This window comes from Ranitomeya imitator, chromosome 8 (assembly GCF_032444005.1).
Source record: "Ranitomeya imitator isolate aRanImi1 chromosome 8, aRanImi1.pri, whole genome shotgun sequence".
NCBI classification, from domain to species: Eukaryota; Metazoa; Chordata; class Amphibia; order Anura; family Dendrobatidae; genus Ranitomeya; species Ranitomeya imitator.
Window position 1 is genome coordinate 189860369 of NC_091289.1, and position 21777 is coordinate 189882145.

Consider the following 21777-nt stretch of genomic DNA (forward strand, 5'->3'; position numbering starts at 1 on the left):
TTTTTCTGGAATTCTTAAACAATAAATATACTTTTATGCTGTTGAAATCATAACTAGAAATAATTACTATTGAGCAACCGAAGCTGCAATAGCAGCCGTGTGGGATGGTACACCTTTTTCCAGAAAGGGAAGTAACTGAATGAGCCCCCATCATTACATGGAAAGCCCATCGCAGCAATCGTAAGAACTTCAACATGGCGCTGAAATAAAGGTCTTGTATCTCTGTGTTGAAATTCTTCTCATTTTCATGCAATGTTTCTCTCTGTAGGAAACGTGGAGGTTACGCACACATTGCAGTAATGCAGCAATTTTACTGCAACCCATGGCGACGCCATAGCCAAAAAATAATCAATTAATCAGTAGTGTAATTCATTTCTAAATCTTAGTGCATTTACATTACTATCTAGAATTATCCGATGCAGTCACATGATACGCTGTCCATTCCTATTTGCGCATGATCACGAAAAATAGATGTATTTTCACTTCATACACATATAATATTCTGGCCCCCCTTTTTTTCATATATATTGTGCATGTAAATATGGAGTTCCCTCTTTGTATGCTCATGTCGCATCTCTAGTAGTGCGCATGCGCCGCCGGAACCCTGAGATCTGGGCTGCTGCGTTCCTGTAGCCTTGGCAACGCCAGGTGCACATCCTGTGCTTCCGGTCACGTGACGCGGCTGTTCCTGATTTCCGGGTTATCCAGGCTGCGCATGCGCCGTACATACTGCAGCTGTGGCCATCGGCGTCTTACATAATTAGTGCAATATGTAAATCCTCTAGATACAGAAAACACACTTACACCCCCTGACGAATGAACTGTGCGTCCGAAACGCGCGTCGGGGTGCACCATACCTAACTGGCGGTCCATATAATAATCCCGTATAATTAAAAGTGACTTCATATTATGATTCAACTATCAGCACCTTATTGATATATGGGTTTGCACTTAATGCACCTGCATTTTTTCACTGATTGCACTTTATTTTGCTCTTTCTCTTATATGCACATTGTTGCACTTTATTATAAAGAGTCTTTAGTTCTTTAACTATATATATATATATATATATATATATATATATATATATATATATATATATATATATATATAAAATATAATTTTTTTTTTTTTTTGCATCCTTTACACTATTTTATTAAACCATAATAGGTAATTTTAAGTCCTTACGGGTGTGAACATACATAAAATATATACTATGGCAGCCAAATAGGTATGGGCACTAGTATATTTAATACATTATTAAATACATGTATATTGAATGACACTTGGTTTTTAATATTGGAATTTTTATAAATTGATCAATACCATCTAATAAATAAATATTTAATTATTCATATCCTCTGCTGTGATTGATTTCTTGGCCTTACTATGTTATGAGCACGATTCCTTTTACATTACTACAGATACAGTTGAAAACACTTCATAAGCCACATTGACACAGCCTGATCCATTTTTTTGGGATCAAAAAGGACATTTCCCCCTTTTAGAACACATTTTATTTGCTTTATAGATTGTTTTGGGTTTTTTTTTTTATTCCTGTGGGTAATTTTTGGGGAACAAAGTTCTAAAGTGTCACCATATCCCCATTTTTTTTTCCCCCTTCTGGATGAATTTAATGGACCTAATGGATAAATCTGTTTGTAAAATCTACTCCATTTACAGCTGATTTTCTTTTTTTCTCGTATTTTTCTTTTAGGAAAGTACCTGGCTGATGTGTAATGGTGGATTGTGCCCCAAGGAGCAATGTTCCTCTACAGGTTGTAATTTTAAAGCTCATGAACATGAACTCTTATTTGGAACGCGGGAAAGTTCTGCTGGAAGTTGCGTCAACTTCTGCCCGAGCATTTTCCGCAGAGACCTTCGTGTTGCCCCGTCCTGCAGTATTTATATCTAGGTGTAATATTGTTGATGGTTTTAAAACAAAAAAAAAAATTGTAATTATCGTATTTGTAAATTGTACTTAATTCAGTAAGGCTGTATTTTGGCAGTTAGACTCTCGTTTCAACATTTTACCATTGATAAATGGATGTAATTTAAGCGGTTATATATACATATAAATATATATAAAGGGAAAAAAAACAGAGTAGTAATGCCGAATGGCACACTCTGCTTATAAGGAGACTTTTGTGTAAATATAAAAGTGTGGACGGCAATCTGCGTCCCTCCAGCAGGTGTGGAACTACAACTCCCAGCGTGACAGTTTAACTCCATAGCGGCTTGAGGGCCCACAGATTGCAGCCCACCCATATATAGATTCAGATGTATAATATCAGTCGCTCTGATAGGGGGTGCCTAAGGTGTAAACAATGTCTTGAACCTTTGTCTATGCACATGACTACAACCTCCAAACATGCGAACCATTTGGACATGACATTTGCATGACCACGTCAGAAGGTTTTCCTGGGATTGGGGGAAAAAAAAAAAGATAATAAAAAATAGAAACTACACAGAACAAGGTTTGTCAAAAAAATCAATAAAGCTTTCGAATACAAAAATCAAGGGATATTACAGCCGTTGTGTTATTTTGGAACTCTGAACCGGTATTACTAATACCAGGAGCAAAGCATTGTAGGAAATCTATCTGAATTACTAAAGCTAGCTAGACATGTTTGGGTCCTGTAGCCATATTTAGGAGAGGCGGTTTCTAGTGTTACATCTGAATAATAAGGTTAAAGGGGATCTCTCAGCAAAGGTTGGAACCTCTGCGCCAATCTGCGTCCTGACCGGAAACAGATTTTGTTGGGGGGGGGGGGGGAGGGGGGGTACTAGTGAGATATTTCCCTTGCAGTGGCCGCTGCAGGAGCAATGAAATATTATATTCTGGCCATTCAGTTGATTAATGGCCATCGATGATTATCGACACTTTTGTCCCCAATTTATCCAGTCTGGAGTTTTTTAAGTTAGTCCCATTGAAGCGAGTTAATGAGTGCATCTCTTAATTAATTTGGCGCATCTTTCCTCTGCTGGGTCTCACCGAAAGAAATACAGTCACGGACTGGGTAACATTACTCTCATCATTTACACCACTTTTAAAGCTTACATAATGATGATTTGTTAATCCCGGCTCAGTTTCCAAAAAGGTTTTCAAAGATTGAGAGGACTAGCGTAGAAAAGAAAATACAAGAAAATTGCGTAACTGAGTTGCACAAACATTTTGCAACAGTTCAATATTGTTTTACGCCACAATTCTGGCAAAAACCTAATGAATTTTCTTCCCCTTTAAGTCTTACAGGTAAAAAAAGCCTATAGAGAGGGGTCCGCTCTATCAATAGACAACCCCTTTAATGAGTGCCATTGACTAACTCCGCAAATAATATACGTCAATGGTGAAAATTTGCCACAAACAAAAATTTAAAGGAGAACTGAAGTTATGAAAAAAAAAAAAACTGTCAGTGTGGATAATAAGATCCCCAATATGTGTATTCCGTGTAACAGCCAGTTGGTGCTATGTAAAATATCGCAACCTCAGCACGTCTCTCATGTTATCGAGGTGTAAGGACTGCCATGTGTTTTTACTTATAGATATTGATATTTCGATGAATGATTTCAAACCTTGAACTCCTGAAAGAAAAAGTTGCGAGACAATCGCACGTACTATTAAGTGACTCCCCATAGTCTAAGGCTTTGTGCACACGTAGAATGCGTTTTTGCTGCATATTTATCGCGGATTTACCGCGTTTTTTGCGGATTTCACTGCGGTTTTACAACTGCGGTTTTCTATTGAAGCAGGTGTAAAACCGCTGCGGAATCCGCAGAAAGAAGTGACATGCTGCGGAATGTTTCCACGCGTTTTTTTCCGCAGCATGGGCACAGCGTTTTCTGTTTCCCATAGGTTTACATTGTACTGTAAACTAATGGGAAACTGCTGTGGACCCGCAGCTGTGGAAACGCTGCGGATCCACCGCAAAATCCGCATCGTGTGCACATAGCCTAACAATTACGAGGGTGGTGACGTCACAGATCAATACCAGTCTACATACAATATAAAGGGTGGGAAGAGAAGAATCATCGTGTTTCCTGTATTTCCTTTTAAATAGCAAAATTGACAGTTTTCGCCCATACCGTCCAATCGGATCACTTTTCAGATACGAAGGCCAATGAGATCACAATGCAGATTGCGTGACGAAGCAGTCCGTAGGACCACGGGAGGCTAGAGACATTATGGAGGCAATACATGACCTTCAAAGGACAGTGTGGGCAAAACTGATATAGTGAAGGTGTAGAGTATAAGTACTGCATTCAGTCTGAACGAGCAGAGCTGAAGTGTAAAGAATGCCGGCGGTATAGAACAGTATCCTCTGGAGGTGAATTGCAGACAATGCCGGCATGACAATTATTTTGCTTATGTTATTGTTGCTTCTACCCTTTGGGCTAAACTTCAGTAAAAAAAACACCAAAAAAAACAAAATTATCTCAATTAATCTGCGTTGTTGTATTTTTTTTTTTTTCATAATTTCAGTTTGAAATTTGCAAACTATTTTGTGGCCTTTTAACTCTTCTAACACGAAGAAGAAATGTGGTGGGAGTCACTGGAAACTGAAGCATGGTGCAGGATCATGTAGGGGGAGGTTTGGTGATTTACGTAACAGTTGATTTACCCTTGAAAACATATAGAGGCTTTATAATGTGAAACATTACGTTTTATTACGGTTTTTATTTTCATGTCGCCTGGACCAAGTTTCCATTCATCGCTTCCCGGAGGCTGCGAAAAGAGACATTTGTTTCCACTTATTTCCAGGCATCAGTTTGTCACCATTTTCGGTGAATTCCCCGCTGTAACGTTTGCTGTGAGGTCTCCCTGTTCTAGTCTGCGGAGTTTCATGCTTGAGATTTTAGTTTCTGTCTATTTAATGCATCCCAGTTATTTTATTAAAAAAAAAAATTGAAAAGAAACATTCTGGTTTGCCGCATTTTCTTTATAGCTTTATAACAGCATCCAGACACTGAGGAGACCAGAACGACAAACTGGTGAGCGCTCTCTTATATCGTGCAGTCTGGCTCTATGAATTATCGTTATAACGCTGATGCTGTATCATACAGTAAGGCTACTTTCACACTTGCGTCGGTACGGGTCCGTCGCTAAGCGTCGGCGTGACGTACCGACGCACGTTGTGAAAATTTGGCACAACGCATCCGTTGCCCATTGTAAAGTCCCGGGGAGGAGGGGGTGGAGTTCCGGCCGCACATGCGCGGTATGAAATGGCGGATCCGGCGTACGAAAAAACGTTACGTTGAACGTTTTTTCGTGCCGACGGTCCGCCAAAACACGACGCATCCAGTGCACGACGGATGGCCATCCGTCACAATCCGTCGCTAATACAAGTCTATGGGAACATGCAGGATCCTGCATTCTCAAAAAACGACGGATTGTGACGCAAGCTGAAAAACGCAAGTGTGAAAGTAGCCTAACACTGTAAGGGGCTCACCTCATCTCTTACATATATCCACATACATATGCCAGAAATATATTGTACAATGTGGGACAGCTTCGTCTTTCTTTTTTTTTTCAGAACCCTCCTTTGTGTTCTCCAGATGGATAGTTACGTATAGATTGTGGTCGCCATTAGGCTTCCGTCTCGTGTATATGCCTGACCGTGGCAGTAGGCACCTAGACTTACATGTGTGGTGAGGACCCAGTCCAGTGTGAGCAGCTTCGGTCAGAAGTTTCCAACCTTTGATTGAATAGAAAAATTCTTAATTCCCACTTACAGCAGGAACGAAGACGATAAGCGACCTGCAATACAAAGTTACTTTTCTGTGGACACGGCTGCTACAATGTAGAAACACATTGTAATGGCGGCTCTACGATGTGAAGTCCCGCACCTCTGAATCCGCGTCATATACTAAAAACCCTAAAATTCCCAAGATGTTCTAAAACGGGCAGTAACTGCTGTCTGACCGACCCTGAAAAAACTACAATAAATGTCAGGAGCGCACAGCAATCTTTATGACTTACTCTGACACTTGGTCACCTCCAACCCCAATATTCTCCCGATAAATAGGGTTACTCGTGATCTAATCTGCTCAACAAATCCATCCCGGTCAAAATACTTGTACTAATCGCCTGTCCTCCATTTTCCAATCCACCAGGTCCTAAACTAAAGGAGACTGCAGCAATTAATGGTTCAGTACCTGCAGTTCTTGGTCCTCGGACACAGACGGCGGCGTCCGGCAAACCCTGGCAAGTGCCGGGACCAGCTCTGCGCAGGTCTCGCATCATGTACATGGCTGGGGGGGGGGCTGCGTGTTATAAGTGGGGTTGTGAGCGGAGTCCGCTGTTTTGGGCGCATTCAACGGACGGAGATCAGACTGCAAAAGCCTCCTTTCAGCATCATTACTGGGCGCTGATGGATTTCTCGTCTGCCATGTTTGTGCTGCTATGTAGCCTGTGGCTGGGTTATTATTATTATTTATTGGTTTAGCGCCATTTATTCCATGGCGCTTTACATGTTCAGAGGAAAGCGGTAATTATAAAAAACGCTGCGATATTACAGAATTGTACAAGTAATCGCAGGTTCAATTCCTCTAAGAGACTGATAAAAACAAAAAGACAAATATATTTCCACTACTAAAAATTAACGTCTCCCATTTCCTGGAAATGTAAAAAGATTATTTAAAAAAAACAAAAATAACTATTTTTGGTTTTGCTGCATTTTCTGCCAGAACCTATAAAATAAAATACCCAGAATATTTATCCTGAACTCTGAACACACAAAAAAGGCTGATTAAGGCTACTGTCACACATCCGTCTTTCGCCGTCAGGCTCAATCCAGCAAAACTGGATCCAGCAAAAGATGCTGCCGGATCCGTTTTTTTCCCATAGACTTGAATTTGTGCCGGATGGCCTCACGTTTCGTTCGGTTTTCGCCTGATCCGGCAAAAATGTCGTTTCCAGCGTCTGGAAAAAACATGCACAGTAACGGTTTTTGTCTCCAGTGAAAAAGCCTAGCTAGAATGGAAGCCTATGGGAGGCGGAAGGTGCTGGATCTGGAAAATGACGGATTCCGGCTTTGTAAACTGAGCATGCTCCAACTTTTTCGTAATCCAATTATCTGGATATGGTAGGTGGATCCGTCGCATCCGTTTTTCGCAATCTGCAACATCCGGTTTTTCAACATTTGACGGATTATGCCTGACGGCAAAAACCTGAAGTGTGAAAGCAGCCGAATTCACGAAGAAAAGTCGTATTGTGCGGACTCCAAAGTGCTGATTACAGAGACTACGGCTCAGAATGTGAAATAAAAAAGGCGAGGAGGAAAAGTGAAAATCGAAGAGGGCATAATAAAACTGGAGGAAATCTGCAACTTTTCTGTTGCACAAGGAGTCAATAATCATCAGCTCAATCATCAGTCAATAATCATCAGTCAACAATCATCAGTCAACAATCATCAGCTTTTAGCATGAAAATGATCTGACATAGAAAAAAAAATCGCATTGGTTTGTTAAAGAGCAGCGAAACAAGGAGGCGCTAGGACCCGGCTGCCACCTACAAGCTAAAGGATGACATCGATTACGTCACCGGAACTGCCCGTCACTTTCGTAGTGTCTGTACAGTGATTCGTCGGCAAAAAGGAAGTCCCGCCCTCTCACCGGCTGCTTAGTTGCCTGGGCAACAGAACGCTGTCCTGGTTCTGATCGCGGAGGAGCAGCAGGTAACGACCCCCGGGGCAGTGGACGATCATAGTACGATCGCTGTCGCTGCCGTCGTTCTATCGCTCAGCGGGGAGGGGGATAAACATCGCTGCGTCCGGTGATACAAGCGCTCCTCTGCTGCCATGGCAACCATTGTGTGGAGCAATCTATGGAATAATTACATTGTATCACTGGGTCATATTAACCCCTTCGTGACTGGGCTTTGTTTTTTTTTATTTACCTTTTTGCGCTTACATTTTTCTTCATCTTCTCCCTTGAGCCGTCACTTTATCTTTTTCCGTGCCTGTCGCCCGGCGAGGGCCTGATTTCTGCGGGACGAATCGTAATTTTCGATGACTCCGTTCACTTTACTGAAAAATGGGAAAAAGATCAAATGTGGTGAATTAGTGAAAAAAAAAACCGTAGTTGCGGCATTATTCTTTGGGTTTTGTTTTTAGGACACTCATTGTGCTGTGGCGGGGTCACTGGAGTGCCAAGGTGGCAGTGACCGCCCTTCTGCAGACCCCCTGCTGCGTCGGCACCAGGCACCCGGTGACCCCGTTGCATTGGGTCCATTAACACCGTGTTTTGAGGAGGGTTTGTTTTTTGTTTTGTTGGGGGGGGGGGGTTAGGATTTTGGTCACCCAGATGTTTTAGAATAATTCATCATTTGTCACTACATTTTTTGCACATTCGTATTTCAGGTCCCCTGTGGAGCACAAGATATAAATTTTTCTTTGCAAAATTGAATTGGAGTCCAACATGAGATATTGTAAAGCTTATTAAAGGCACGGTGTAACTTTTACTCTAAATATGGGGAGAAAATAACCGTTTTTGAATGTTCGTCCATTGTAAAGAATTTGTTGCTAAAAATGATTTAAAAAAAGGCAATTGATGAATTTGGGCCAAAAGATTTTATTTTGTGGGGGGTTTTCAAGCACTTCTAATAGGTTATCCCATAATCAGCATATATGATCTATCCAAGAGATACGGGATAAATGTGTAATCATTAGGGGTCTGGCTGCAGGAACCCCCAACAATTGGCAGAACAGGGGGCCCAGGGTCTTCAGCGTGAGTAGAGGGGCAGTGAGCAGGTGACGTCGTGGTTTATGGGCTTGCATGCTCCCTACAGCTCCATTACACAGGGATCCTGTTCTCAGTGGAGGTCTCAGCAGCCATCGGACCACCACCGATCATGTATTTATCTTCTGTCCTGAGCCTCGTCGATGGGACAGAAAAATTAAAGGGCTCCTGAGAAGATTGTCTCCATAGCAGCATTGTGGGTATCTAAGGAAATGACAGCTCTGGTGTCGCACTCCCCCCACACCCGGTCAGTCCGGTCTGAGCAGTGCCGGGTCTGTACAGATCTCTTTCCTGATTCTCACTGATTCGTCTGTATCCTTAATTACCCAGTCCATGAATGAGTTAACAGCTGGGACCCCCAAATTCAGGACCCTTATCTTATATCTAGGATCAAATCAGCTAATACAAGTATCTCTGGAAGACTCCACAGGTTTGTGCATTACAAGGAAAGTTTATTAATTTAATTTGAAACTGTGTAATGCTTAATTTCTCCTGTGGTGGCGCTGTAGGGAAATTGTTGCAGGTTCACCTAAGGTGATTGCTCGGCTGATCGGCAGCAGGACACTCTGTACTCGGCTTTTCAGCGCGGATCCAGGTTGAACTGTAATTATAGACGTGCAAAAATATTCGTGCTTCCCTTGTCCGGCATCCAGGTCAGTAGTCAGTGGCAGCCGGGCCGGGCAGTGCCATCTTCCTCTGCCAGCACACAACATCTCGGGAGTCTAGTAATCGCAGGAGGCACCCAGGATGCCATGGAGGACCCAAGCGGGCACCTGACCCGGGGAGAGTGAATTCTTCCACAATCTGACACTTGCCTGAAGTTATGTGCTGCGCAGCTTTGTGTGTGTGCAGAGACTTTCCCCCGATGTCCATTGTCACTTTTTCATATTGTCCCAATAATATAACAAAAAAGATGCCGCCGAGCAGAGTCCAGCTATTTATTGCGTTTGTTACTAATTTGACTGTTTTTAATGTAATTTATAAGACGTTTTTTCACCACCCTGCAGTGACCTCGCCCCAAAATTTAAAGCAATGTCTGACGCTGCAAAAGACAAGGCCGCTCGCCTCCTGAAGAAGAGAGGAAGCATTTCATCTCTGAGTAGTTATGAAATCAGACGTCGGGAAAGCCTCAAACCGCGGGAGTCCAGAGAGTATGTACATCTGATGGTTTATGGGATAGAGGCAGATACACCGCCAGTAAAGGGATTTCCACTGACACTTATATAATATGGTCATCAGTCATAGTGAAGATTTATGTGTCAGAAAAATACAGGACAATATTCTAAACCTCCTGTCACTGATTTCTCTTACAGTTCTTTAAGTACAGTGTCTTATATCGACGAACCTGGGCATCACGATGACATCAGCCGTCCAGCAGTGCAGATGGAAAACACCTATCAGTTAGGTACTAAATATCATTGGAGGGTAGATAACAAGAATATAACTACTATAATACTGCTCCCTATGTACAAGAACATAACTACTATAATACTGCCCCTATCTACAAGAATATAACTACTATAATACTGCCCCTATGTACAAGAATATAACTACTATAATACTGCTCCTATGTACAAGAATATAACTACTATAATACTGCTCCTATGTACAAGAATATAACTACTATAATACTGCTCCTATGTACAAGAATATATCTACTATAATACTGCCCCTGTGTACAAGAATATAACTACTATAATACTGCTCCTATGTACAAGAATATATCTACTATAATACTGCCCCTATGTACAAGAATATAACTACTATAATACTGCTCCTATGTACAAGAATATAACTACTATAATACTGCTCCTATGTACAAGAATATAACTACTATAATACTGCTCCTATGTACAAGAATATAACTACTATAATACTGCCCCTATGTACAAGAATATAACTACTATAATACTGCCCCTATATACAAGAATATAACTACTGTAATACTGCTCCTATGTACAAGAATATAACTACTATAATACTGCCCCTATGTACAAGAAAGTAAGTACTATAATACTGCCCCTATATACAAGAATATAACTACTATAATACTGCTTCTATGTACAAGAATATAACTACTATAATACTGCTCCTATGTACAAGAATATAACTACTATAATACTGCCCCTATGTACAAGAGTATAACTACTATAATACTGATCCTATGTACAAGAATATAACTACTATAATACTGCCCCTATGTACAAGAATATAACTATTATAATACTGCCCCTATGTACAAGAAAGTAAGTACTATAATACTGCCCCTATGTACAAGAATATAACTACTATAATACTGCCCCTATGTACAAGAATATAACTACTATAATACTGCCCCTATGTACAAGAATGTAACTACTAGAATACTGCCCCTATATATAAGAATATAACTACTATAATACTAATAAACTAATAAACAGAATAGTAAAATGAGATATGGTCTTCCATTAATTTTCGCCTTTCCTTGTCAGTAGTAGTTCACATTTTGTGGCAGGTCGTATATTGCGTACTAACGTATAATGCCGTTTTAGTTCCCGCTCGTCGTTTTCCTGTGGCCACAGTCAATAATATATTGAAGGACGTCCTAACGAGTTATCTTCAGGAGGAGAAGTACGAGGCCGAGCTCTGCAGACAAATGACCAAAACAATCTCAGAGGTGAGAGATTACTTGGATCTTCTGATACTGGAGTAATACACTGCGCCAAAAAATAAAGGGAACACTAAAATCCCACATCCTAGATATCACTGAATGAAATATTCCAGTTATAAATCTTTATTCATTGCATAGTGGAATGTGTTGAGAACAATAAAAACTAAAAATGATAAATGTAAATCACAACTAATATCTCACTGAGGTCTGGAGTTGGAATGATGCTCAAAATCAAAGTGGAAAATTAAGTTACAGGCTGATCCAACTTCAGTGGAAATGCCTCAAGACAAGGAAATGATGCTCAGTAGTGTGTGTGGCCTCCACGTACCTGTATGACCTCCCTACACTGCCTGGGTATACTCCTGATGTGTCGGCGGATGGTCTCCTGAGGGATCTCCTCCCAGACCTGGACTAAAGCATCCACCAACTCCTGGACAGTCTGTGGTGCGACGTGACGTTGGTGGATGGAGTGAGACATGATGTCCCAGATGTGCTCAATTGGATTCAGGTCTGGGGAATGGGCGGGCCAGTCCATAGCTTCAATGCCTTCATCTTGCAGGAACTGCTGACACACTCCAGCCACATGAGGTCTGGCATTGTCCTGCATTAGGAGGAACCCAGTGCCAACCGCACCAGCATATGGTCTCACAAGGGGTCTGAGGATCTCATCTCGGTACCTAATGGCAGTCAGGCTACCTCTGGCGAGCACATGGAGGGCTGTGCAGCCCTCCAAAGTAATGACACCACACACCATTACTGACCCACTGCCAAACCGGTCATGCTGAAGGATGTTGCAGGCAGCAGATCGCTCTCCACGGCGTCTCCAGACTCTGTCACGTCTGTCACATGTGCTCAGTGTGAACCTGCTTTCATCTGTGAAGAGCACAGGGCGCCAGTGGCGAATTTGCCAATCCTGGTGTTCTGTGGCAAATGCCAAGCGTTTTGCACGGTGTTGGGCTGTGAGCACAACCCCCATCTGTGGACGTCGGGCCCTCAGACCATCCTCATGGAGTCGGTTTCTAACCGTTTGTGCAGACACATGCACATTTGTGGCCTGCTGGAGGTCATTTTGCAGGGCTCTGGCAATGCTCCTCCTGTTCCTCCTTGCACAAAGGCTGAGGTAGTGGTCCTGCTGCTGAGTTGTTGCCCTCCTTCAGCCGCCTCCACGTCTCCTGGTGTTCTGGCCTGTCTCCTGGTAGCGTCTCCAGCCTCTTGACATACACAGCAAATCTTCTTGCCACAGCTCGCATTGATGTGCCATCCTGGATGAGCTGCACTACCTGAGCCACTTGTGTGGGTTGTAGAGTCTGTCTCATGCTACCACGAGTGTGAAAGCACAACCAACATTCAAAAGTGACCAAAACATCAGCCAGAAAGCATTGGTACTGAGATGTGGTCTGTGGTCCCCACCTGCAGAACCACTCCTTTATTGAGTGTGTCTTGATAATTGCCAATAATTTCCATCTGTTGTCTATTCCATTTGCACAACACACAGCATGTGAAATTGATTGTCAATCAGTGTTGCTTCCTAAGTGGACAGTTTGATTTCACAGACGTCTGGTTTACTTGGAGTTAGATTCTGTTGTTTAAATGTTCCCTTTATTTTTTGAGCAGTGTATGTCTTCTTGTTCTGTTTCTGATGCTGACGGATCGTAAGATTCAAATTACTTGCATTTTTTATGCTTCTTTATGGTCATTGCTGGGGAGGAAGCTAGGGTCTTAATAATTCAATCAGACCCTCAGCTAGTTAATAAAAGAGACTCCACAATGGGCTTTATAAAGCGTCATGATCAGAGGAGCAGATGATAATCCTAGTGACTTCCATGGAATAGACACTATAGAAATACAGGGACGCAGTTTGTGGTGCGGATCCAACGTTATATAACGATTCTATAACTTTCCGTTCTGACCATTTTCACCATCTCTGCTTGCTGTCTGTACAGTGTAACCTGTGTAATAATTCTTACCAGCGAGGGTGTTATACAATTGTATCCAGTAGACGATTCTCTGTTATTCAAACACATTACCGGCACAAGTCACACACTGGACCTGATCGTGGTTACAATGTGTCAGTGCAGGAGAAATGTATTAATGTGGAGTCCTAATTGTTTGGCTCGCAGAGGATTGTCGGAATTGATACCTCTGGTTATTGGGCTTTTCACCAATAGGAACTGAGTTTAGCATTTTAGTGGAAGATCCCTTTAATTAAAGGCGACGTTGTGATATTTTGCATCTTTTCTCGATCTCAGGTTGTGAAGGCCAGAGTCAAGGACCTGATGATCCCGAGGTATAAAATCATTGTTCTGATCTACATCGGACAGCTGAACGATCAGAACATGCGCGTGGGGAGCCGCTGTATCTGGGACCCGGCGTACGACACCTTCTCCTCCTACACATTCAAGAACAGCTCCCTCTTTGCCCTCGCCAATGTCTACGCTGTATATTACGAGTAGGTGACGGTCAGCGATCGGCAGCACATGGGAAACCATAACCTATGGCTGTCAGGGTATGCTGGGAGTTGTAGTTTCACAATAGCTTCGGGCAGCAGCTGCTTATAGCTCTGTATGTGTAACTTCTTCAGATGAGCAAAATGATTTGCAGGACCCTGATCCGGCGGCCATGTCAGTAGTCCATGACTACGAGACCCCTCCTGGCATCCCCAGCGCATCTTCCACATCACATCCCGCCAGGACTAGTAATCCTGAGAGGCGCCAGGAGGTTCACAAGGCGCTGACTGTTATGGCTCCTGGGTCAAGGTCTTGAAAATTAATTTTCTCAACTTCAGTATCTACAACCCCCCCTTCAACTAACCATCATGGTTTCCTGGTGCTTGTAGTTCATATTGGCTACAGATTTCCAAAATTTTACACTAAATCATGTTCAATTTCAAAAGAATTCTCTAATAGGAAAATCCTCAATATTTTGAGTCGCTGTTTCTAATCTGTTCCTGGGAAAGCTGGGTGATTACCAATACGATCTCCGTTACTTCTTCCCACAATTTTTCCCAAACACCTAGATTGTAAAACTGCTTAGTCGTGCAGTGATTCTCCCCCTCTCATCTGTCGCTGCACGTCTTGCATTGCCTGGCAGAGTTCTGGAAAAGCTGAGTGACAGCTTACTGGCTGTCACCCAGCTTTTCCCACAGTGAGATAAATGCAAAATATGAGTCTTTTCAGCTGAGAATACCTCCGTGGGCACTTAATTTGGGTGAGATGCACCTTAAAGAATTAGAAAACAGCCAGAACATTTGTACAGGGCAACAATCTCCAACTTGTGTGTTTTCTGGTTTCCATAGACCCATTCTATCTTCGTTTTGTAAAAAATAAATAAATAATATTTATTACGTAAATTTCTAAATGATGGGAACAAAACGATGAATTTGTATAATAATAAATAAATGAAACAAGTATGTCTTCCTGCCCTAATTCTACAAATATGTGGAAATAAAAATAACATCCAGAATTTTACAATAAAAGATACAATCATGTTAAAAAAACAATGCCTGGTGGCTCTAATACAAGTGTGTAATATGCAATAAAATGATGTACGGGCCTTTAAAGGGATTGTGCGAGATTGAGAAACAGCGCCACTCGTGTCCATGTGGCAGTATCTGGTATTGCAGCTTACCCAAGTCACGTCTAGGAGGGGCACTATTCTTTTTGATCCCATCCAATCTCTTTAAAGTGTAAAGGTACCGTCACACTAGACGATATCGCTAGCGATCCGTGACGTTGCAGCGTCCTCGCTAGCGATATCGTCCAGTGTGACAGGCAGCAGCGATCAGGCCCCTGCTGTGCTGTCGCTGGTCGGGGACGAAAGTCCAGAACTTTATTTCGTTGCTGGACTCCCCGCAGACATCGCTGAATCGGCGTGTGTGACACCGATTCAGCGATGTCTTCACTGGTAACCAGGGTAAACATCGGGTAACTAAGCGCAGGGCCGCGCTTAGTAACCCAATGTTTACCCTGGTTACCATCCTAAAAGTAAAAAAAACAAACACTACATACTTACCTACCGCTGTCTGTCCTCCAGCGCTGTGCTCTGCACTCCTCCTGTACTGACTGTGAGCGTCGGTCAGCCGGAAAGCAGAGCGGTGACGTCACCGCTCTGCTTTCCGGCCGCTGTGCTCACACAGCCAGTACAGGAGGAGTGCAGAGCACAGCGCTGGAGGACAGACGGCTGTAGGTAAGTATGTACTGTTTGTTTTTTTTACTTTTAGGATGGTAACCAGGGTAAACATCGGGTTACTAAGCGCGGCCCTGCGCTTAGTTACCCGATGTTTACCCTTGTTACCGGCATCGTTGGTCGCTGGAGAGCGGTCTGTGTGACAGCTCTCCAGCGACCAAACAGCGACGCTGCAGCGATCCGGATCATTGTCGGTATCGCTGCAGCGTCGCTAAGTGTGACGGTACCTTAAGTAAACCTTTATACGTTGTTTGCGTTATAGCCCCTTCATCTATGTGCACAAGTTTGTTTTTTTTTTTAGGAGTTTTTAGAGAAGGTCTACAAAAAAAAAAAAAAAAACATGGAAAATTGCTCAAAATACTTGACGGTTTTAATTTCTATTGTAAAATTAATTTGCTGTTCATATTTTCAGTCTTTTTGAGTTTTCTTTTTTAGCTTTAAGTTTTGAAAAACGGTTGGTGGAAAAAAAAGTGCATGCCTCTTCTTTGTTGGAAAATGCTCCAAACTAGGTTGCAAACAAAGCTGGAAAAAAACACGCAGGAAGGAAAAATATTAAGAAAAAAAAGTTTGAAAAACTCTTCAAAGCCACTTCAGGAAGCGAAAACCTCCTCCAAAAAGTTTTCCAAGAAGGAAAGTTTCCTGAAGCAGTTTCAACTATGAAAATTTTCAGCTTTTGCCTTTCTCAAAAAATAAAAACTCCATGTAGACATACCCTAAAGGCAAAGTTCACATTAGGCATTTTTGCTGCGTCTTTTTTAATACGTTCTTTTTATACCTGAGATGGCAGTTTGGATTAGATAATTTAATTACAGTATAACTAGATTAGTGATGGGTAAAAAGTAAGGGTACCGTCACACAGTGGCATTTTGATCGCTACGACGGCATGATTCGTGACGTTCCAGCGATATATCCGTGACATTCCAGCGATCTCGCTGTGTCTGACACGCTCCTGCGATCAGGGACCCCGCTGAGAATCGTACGTCGTAGCAGATCGTTTGAAACTTTCTTTCGTCGTCTAGTGTCCCGCTGTGGTGGCATGATCGCATGGTGTAACAAAGGTGTGCACGATATTGTATACGATGTGCGCATAGTAACCAACAGCTTCTACATCGCACATACGTCATGAAATTATCACTCCAGCGTCGTACATGCAAAGTGTGACAGCAGTCTACGACGCTGGAGCGATATTGTTACGATGCTGGAGCGTCACGGATCGTGCCGTCGTAGCGATCAAAATGCCACTGTGTGACGGTACCCTAAACATTGGTCAACAAAGGTGTGAGATTAAACAATGCCTGTGGCTGACCAAGGTGTGAGATTGCATAAAGGTACCTTTACACTAAACGACTTACCAATGATCACGACCAGCGATACGTCCTGGCCGTGATCGTTGGTAAGTCGTTGTGTGGTCGCTGGAGAGTTGTCACACAGACGGCTCTCCAGCGACCAACGATGCCGAAGTCCCCGGGTAACCAGGGTAAACATCAGTTTACTAAGCGCAGGGCCGCGCTTAGTAACCCGATGTTTACCCTGGTTACCATTGTAAATGTAAAAAAAAAAAAACACTACATACTTACATTCCGGTGTCTGTCGCGTCCCTTGCTGTCAGCTTCCCGCACTGACTGTGAGGGCCGGCCGTAAAGAAGAGCACAGCGGTGACGTCACCGCTGTGCTTTACGGCCGGCGCTCACAGTTACTTCGGGAAGCTGACAGCAAGGGACGCGACAGACACCGGAATGTGAGTATGTAGTGTTTTTTTTTTTTTACATTTACAATGGTAACCAGGGTAAACATCGGGTTACTAAGCGCGGCCCTGCGCGCCCCTTCCCCCCCTTGCTGTGATTAAAATACTCACCCGGCTCCCTCGCTGCTTCCTGTCCTGGCCGCACCTTGTACTGTATGAGCGGTCACGTGGGGCCGCGCATTTATAGTAATGAATATGCGGCTCCACCCCTATGGGTAGCGCTGTCTCCTGCACGGCACACGGACTGCACACGGACAACGTCCGTGTGCGGTACGTGTTTTACATGGACCCATTGACTTTAATGGGTCCGTGTAATCCGTGCGCTCCCACGAACACTGACATGTCTCCGTGTTTGGCACACGGAGACACGGTCCGCAAAAAATCAATGACATCTGCACAGATGCATTGATTTTAATGTGTGTATGTGTGTCAGTGGCTCCGGTACGTGAGGAAACTGTCACCTCACGTACCGGAGCCACTGACGTGTGAAACCGGCCTAAAAGTGCTCAGCATTTCTGCAAAGTCTCTTTAGTGAGCTACATGATGTTTCTACAACAGAAAAAGAAAATGATAAAGTTTAGCTCTACCTTAAGGCCGCCGTCACACTATCAGTATTTGGTCAGTATTTTACATCAGTATCTGTAGCCAAAACCAGGAGTAGGTGATAAATACAGAAGTGGCACATATGTTTCTATTATACTTTTCCTCTAATTGTTCCGCTCCTGGTTTTGGCCACAAATACTGATGTAAAATACTGACCAAATACTGATAGTGTGACGGCAGCCTAAGGCTATGTGCACACGTTGAGTATTTGCAGCAGATTTTTCTATAGCAGAAACCAGAGTGTTGGCAAGAAAAATGCTTCGTAAAATACATGCGTTTCTATGTGCATTTTTTATGTGTTTACTCGCTTTTTTTCTCTCCCATTCCTTTGGGTGAAAAATACTGCAAAAATGCAAAAACCCTGAAAGATGTGACATTCTGCAGATTTGAAAAAAACGCTTTGATTGTTCAAATCCGCCCCTTGCCCCCCCCCAAAAAAAAAAATCTGAGATTTCCGTCTCATTCTCATTGCTGTCTTTTTTTCTACAGCAAAAACGCAGTATGTGAACAAGCCCTAAGTGTAAGACTGAAAGAAAGGCAGCGCGGCCACAACTTTTCCTGGCAGATTAGAGCCTGAATATCATCTGTCACCTCCGACAATCCGCAGCCGCACTGATATGGGGCGATACTGGGGGCAAGCGCTGGCATGAAGTAATGACACTAATGTATCCAGCAAGTATAACCTTTATTAGTCGTCTGTACACAGCTGTAAACCGAGGTCTGAAAATGTCATTTTTAACATGTTCGTAAATCATTAGCACCGATACAATGACCCCAGATGTGTGAAGATCGGCGGGGAATGTCAATGATGGTTACGGACACACGCGGCTCTAGCAGAGGGAGCTCAGTTCTTTCTTTTTGCAGCCGGTTTTGCAGCAGGCCGTGGTCAGCAGTTCACTCAGGTCGCGTCTTTCTTGAGCCGTTTTCTTCTTCGCCCCCCAGAACTCTTCAGATGATTCCGTTTCCTGCAGATTCTCGGGGTCCTGAGAGTTTATTTTCTGCACGTGATATTCCACGGGTCCCACTGACTCTTCATCCACGGTGTGCATGGCGAAGAAGCCTTCACTGTCTGCAGACAACACAACAGTCTTCATATTCTACACAACTTCTGATCGTATCGTAGATACATTATGCAAAGTCTGAATAAGACCTGGTATGTGACGGGCCATGCACCTCAGATCTAAGCCCGATATGTGCCCATTTTCCCCTTCAGGTTGGGAAAAAATTTATAGGGGGTAAAAAACCACTGACATTGTAGTTGGCACTGAAACTTTCAACAATCCACAAGGCGTACAGATTCTCAGGAGTCACTGTCCAGTCCCTCTCCATTATAAAACAGTGAATAATTAATACTGCTATCTTCTAAAGTCCTGAAATAGCCATATGGGAGGAGTCCGGCGCCTAAGTGCCCCACTGATCCCAAGAATGAAGGGTCCAAAGCGCTAATTCATACTGCGGCTTCCTTCACTGGTTTTCGCTATTGTTTCAGGCCACCACTGTGCAGGGATCTGCAGCCGGCCCCATTCACTTCATTGGAGCTATGCTGTAGTCCCCCTGCACAAAAACTGGCTGTGCAGACCCTTCATTTTTATTATGGGTGCAGCACCTAGAGATCGGACCCCCACCAATCCTAGCAATATGGCATAATTCTATAAAATTAGATTACCCCTTTATAGTAACACGTTGACAAAGTTAACTGTGTAGTGGATGATTCAGGATTTGTCTCTGGTGTTCCCACTAATATCCGTCCTCTTAAACACCGTACAAGGTAGAACCCAGTTTTCCGCTGTCTGTATATATGAATCCTGCCCACTGTAGTCTACAAAGTACAATGTGCTGTCCTACTGCACCATCTAGTGGATGAAAGCGGTACTGCAACTCATCATAGTCAATACACATACCAGTCATGTCTTGGGGCTGTCCAGACAATAGTCTCCTCCAGCGGGATCCTCCACAGGTATATATCACGGCTCTGATGAATTCTCGGCCGCAGAGCTTCACAAATTGTCCATCTGCCGCTACTTGTTCAGCTGCTACCAGTAGAATGAGCAAAGCGCAGCAGACAGGTAGGACTCTCATGCTGGAAACTGAAGGGTGGCTGACGTGTGTCTGAATACAAGAAATGTGGAGGTGATGTACAGACTTGGAAATTCTACCCAATTTATATCCTGAACCTCACCATCCTATTGGCCGGAATGTTCTGCAGTGGTTAACGGCGCATAATAAATGCAGTAATTCCATATAATGTGACAGGTAATTTCGGATGTGTCCCAGGGTCATAGGGTCGTTAAACTGTTACTTAACACATTATACCGGCTTCAGAGATTTTAAGGTGCCATCATCGCCTGTGTGTACACAATGAGATGGGGACATTTTCTTCTTCTTCATACATATGTGCGCGGTTTATATGGAAAAACCTTTACAGGAAATGACCCTGGGACAAATGCAGAGTTTATACTGACATTACCCAGTTTGTGAGGGTCACTCATCCAGTGTGAGGTTGTCAGGCAGCACAGGTGAGCAAGTAGATATATCAATGCCACTAATATCTGTATCTATAATTTTATATTCAGGGGTTCTGAATACAGAGCGATATAGGGACAGAATAATTCTGATTCCTTTATCGCTATATTTTTCACCCTTAAAGATTATTTAGCTTTTTGTTATGCTTTAAAGGTTCTTCATTTTGTGTGGATTCATTTCTCAATATATCTTTAAGAAGGTCAAGGTACCATTTCTCTTTTAGAGCGCTGCAAATCCCCAGTATGGACATAAAAGTGACATGACAAAATCCTGGCTGCCTGCAGTCACCACTAGAGGGAGCTCACTTCATGCAATGTGTCTACTGAACTCTGTAGTAAAACAGTATGCAGTAAGCCCTTGAGCTCCCTCTAGTGGCAGCTTCAGGCACTGTAAATTTTATCAGAATTTATTCCTATGCAGGAGATTTGGAGTTCTGTATCAGAAATATGGAGCTCTGACCAATATAATGCTATATTAAGAAATGAACCAGCACAAAATGATAGATAAAAATTAAACAATGATAAGAGATGACAATTCACTTGGAACATCCGTGAACATGTATGGTATTTTGCCGTGATAGAAATTCTTCAAAGATCCATACTTACAGTGGTAGCATAAATCCTTGTGATCATAGATCTGCTTTTCTTCACATGTGCAAATTGTCTCTTCTGAGAAAAAGAGGACTTAAACTCTATAGCGCCACCTGTTGGAAGTAGCAATCCTACAAGTCACAATCAACCCTTTCACGAGTCGTGCAATATGACTTAGGATAAAAGCCAAATCAGTATCTCAATTCGCAGACACGGTGTTTCGGGCTGTTGGCCCTCGTCAGTTCGAAGCATGAGATCTGATTTGGCTAGGTGAGAGGCTCTGGACTGGGGTTTAAGGGTTAACGTACCAGCTGGCTTGTCAAGGTAACGAGGCTTATTCGCCATGCAATGCTCCTCTGGGAAATTAAATATGCAAATTGCCTCTTCTGAGAAAAAGAGGACTCTATGTGAACTCTAACTCTATGTGAAATTCATTAAAGTTGTTGTATAAGCTCTTGCTTGACAAAATCACATCGGGCTCCACCAGTTTATGCCAGTCATCAATTTGATAAACATACAGTAGTGGGTCTTCATACACATCAGATACAACTTTATGGGGTTGGCTGACCAATATGTATGGGGTCTCTCAACTGTTCCTCAACCGATTATGTCATGGGATATTGGGATTGTGGATATGGATTTTAATCACATGATCCTTTTGTTTAGCAGGAAGATAAACCACTGTCAGATGATTTTGATAGCAGCTCTCTAATAGATAACACTGGAATGGCTGAGCTGAATATTTA

The 21777-nt window shown here is 42.9% G+C and overlaps 3 protein-coding genes across 6 annotated transcripts in view; 2 read left to right on the plus strand and 1 right to left on the minus strand.

Moving 5' to 3' along the window:
• The window catches only part of SGIP1 (SH3GL interacting endocytic adaptor 1), a 106400-nt gene extending 101486 nt beyond the window's left edge, over positions 1-4914 (plus strand). The window contains exon 25 of the mRNA XM_069738213.1: positions 1718-4914. Coding sequence (XP_069594314.1) covers positions 1718-1740 — 23 coding nt within the window. The 3' untranslated portion in view covers positions 1741-4914. The remainder of the gene's footprint in view (positions 1-1717) is intronic.
• Positions 4915-6867: 1953 nt separating this feature from the next.
• Positions 6868-14800, plus strand: DYNLT5 (dynein light chain Tctex-type family member 5). Of its 4 annotated transcripts, XM_069738217.1 has the most exons (6): positions 7622-7673; positions 8112-8205; positions 9744-9887; positions 10050-10141; positions 11268-11392; positions 13636-14800. In XM_069738217.1, the coding sequence occupies exons 3-6, from the start codon at positions 9769-9771 to the stop codon at positions 13837-13839; spliced, it is 540 nt and encodes a 179-aa protein (XP_069594318.1). In that variant the 5' UTR covers positions 7622-7673; positions 8112-8205; positions 9744-9768; the 3' UTR covers positions 13840-14800. The 4 variants fall into 4 exon arrangements, with proteins under 4 accessions (XP_069594315.1, XP_069594318.1, XP_069594317.1 ...); XM_069738214.1 differs by lacking the exon at positions 8112-8205 and having other exon boundaries at positions 6868-7673; XM_069738216.1 differs by lacking the exons at positions 7622-7673; positions 8112-8205 and adding an exon at positions 8421-9166.
• A 3792-nt stretch (positions 14801-18592) lies between these two features.
• Positions 18593-20058, minus strand: INSL5 (insulin like 5). The gene is made up of 2 exons (XM_069736681.1): positions 19820-20058; positions 18593-18987 (listed from the first exon to the last, which is right to left on the minus strand). Exons 1-2 carry the CDS (start codon positions 19995-19997, stop codon positions 18749-18751), a joined length of 417 nt encoding a protein of 138 aa, XP_069592782.1. The 5' UTR covers positions 19998-20058; the 3' UTR covers positions 18593-18748.
• Positions 20059-21777: the final 1719 nt, after the last annotated feature.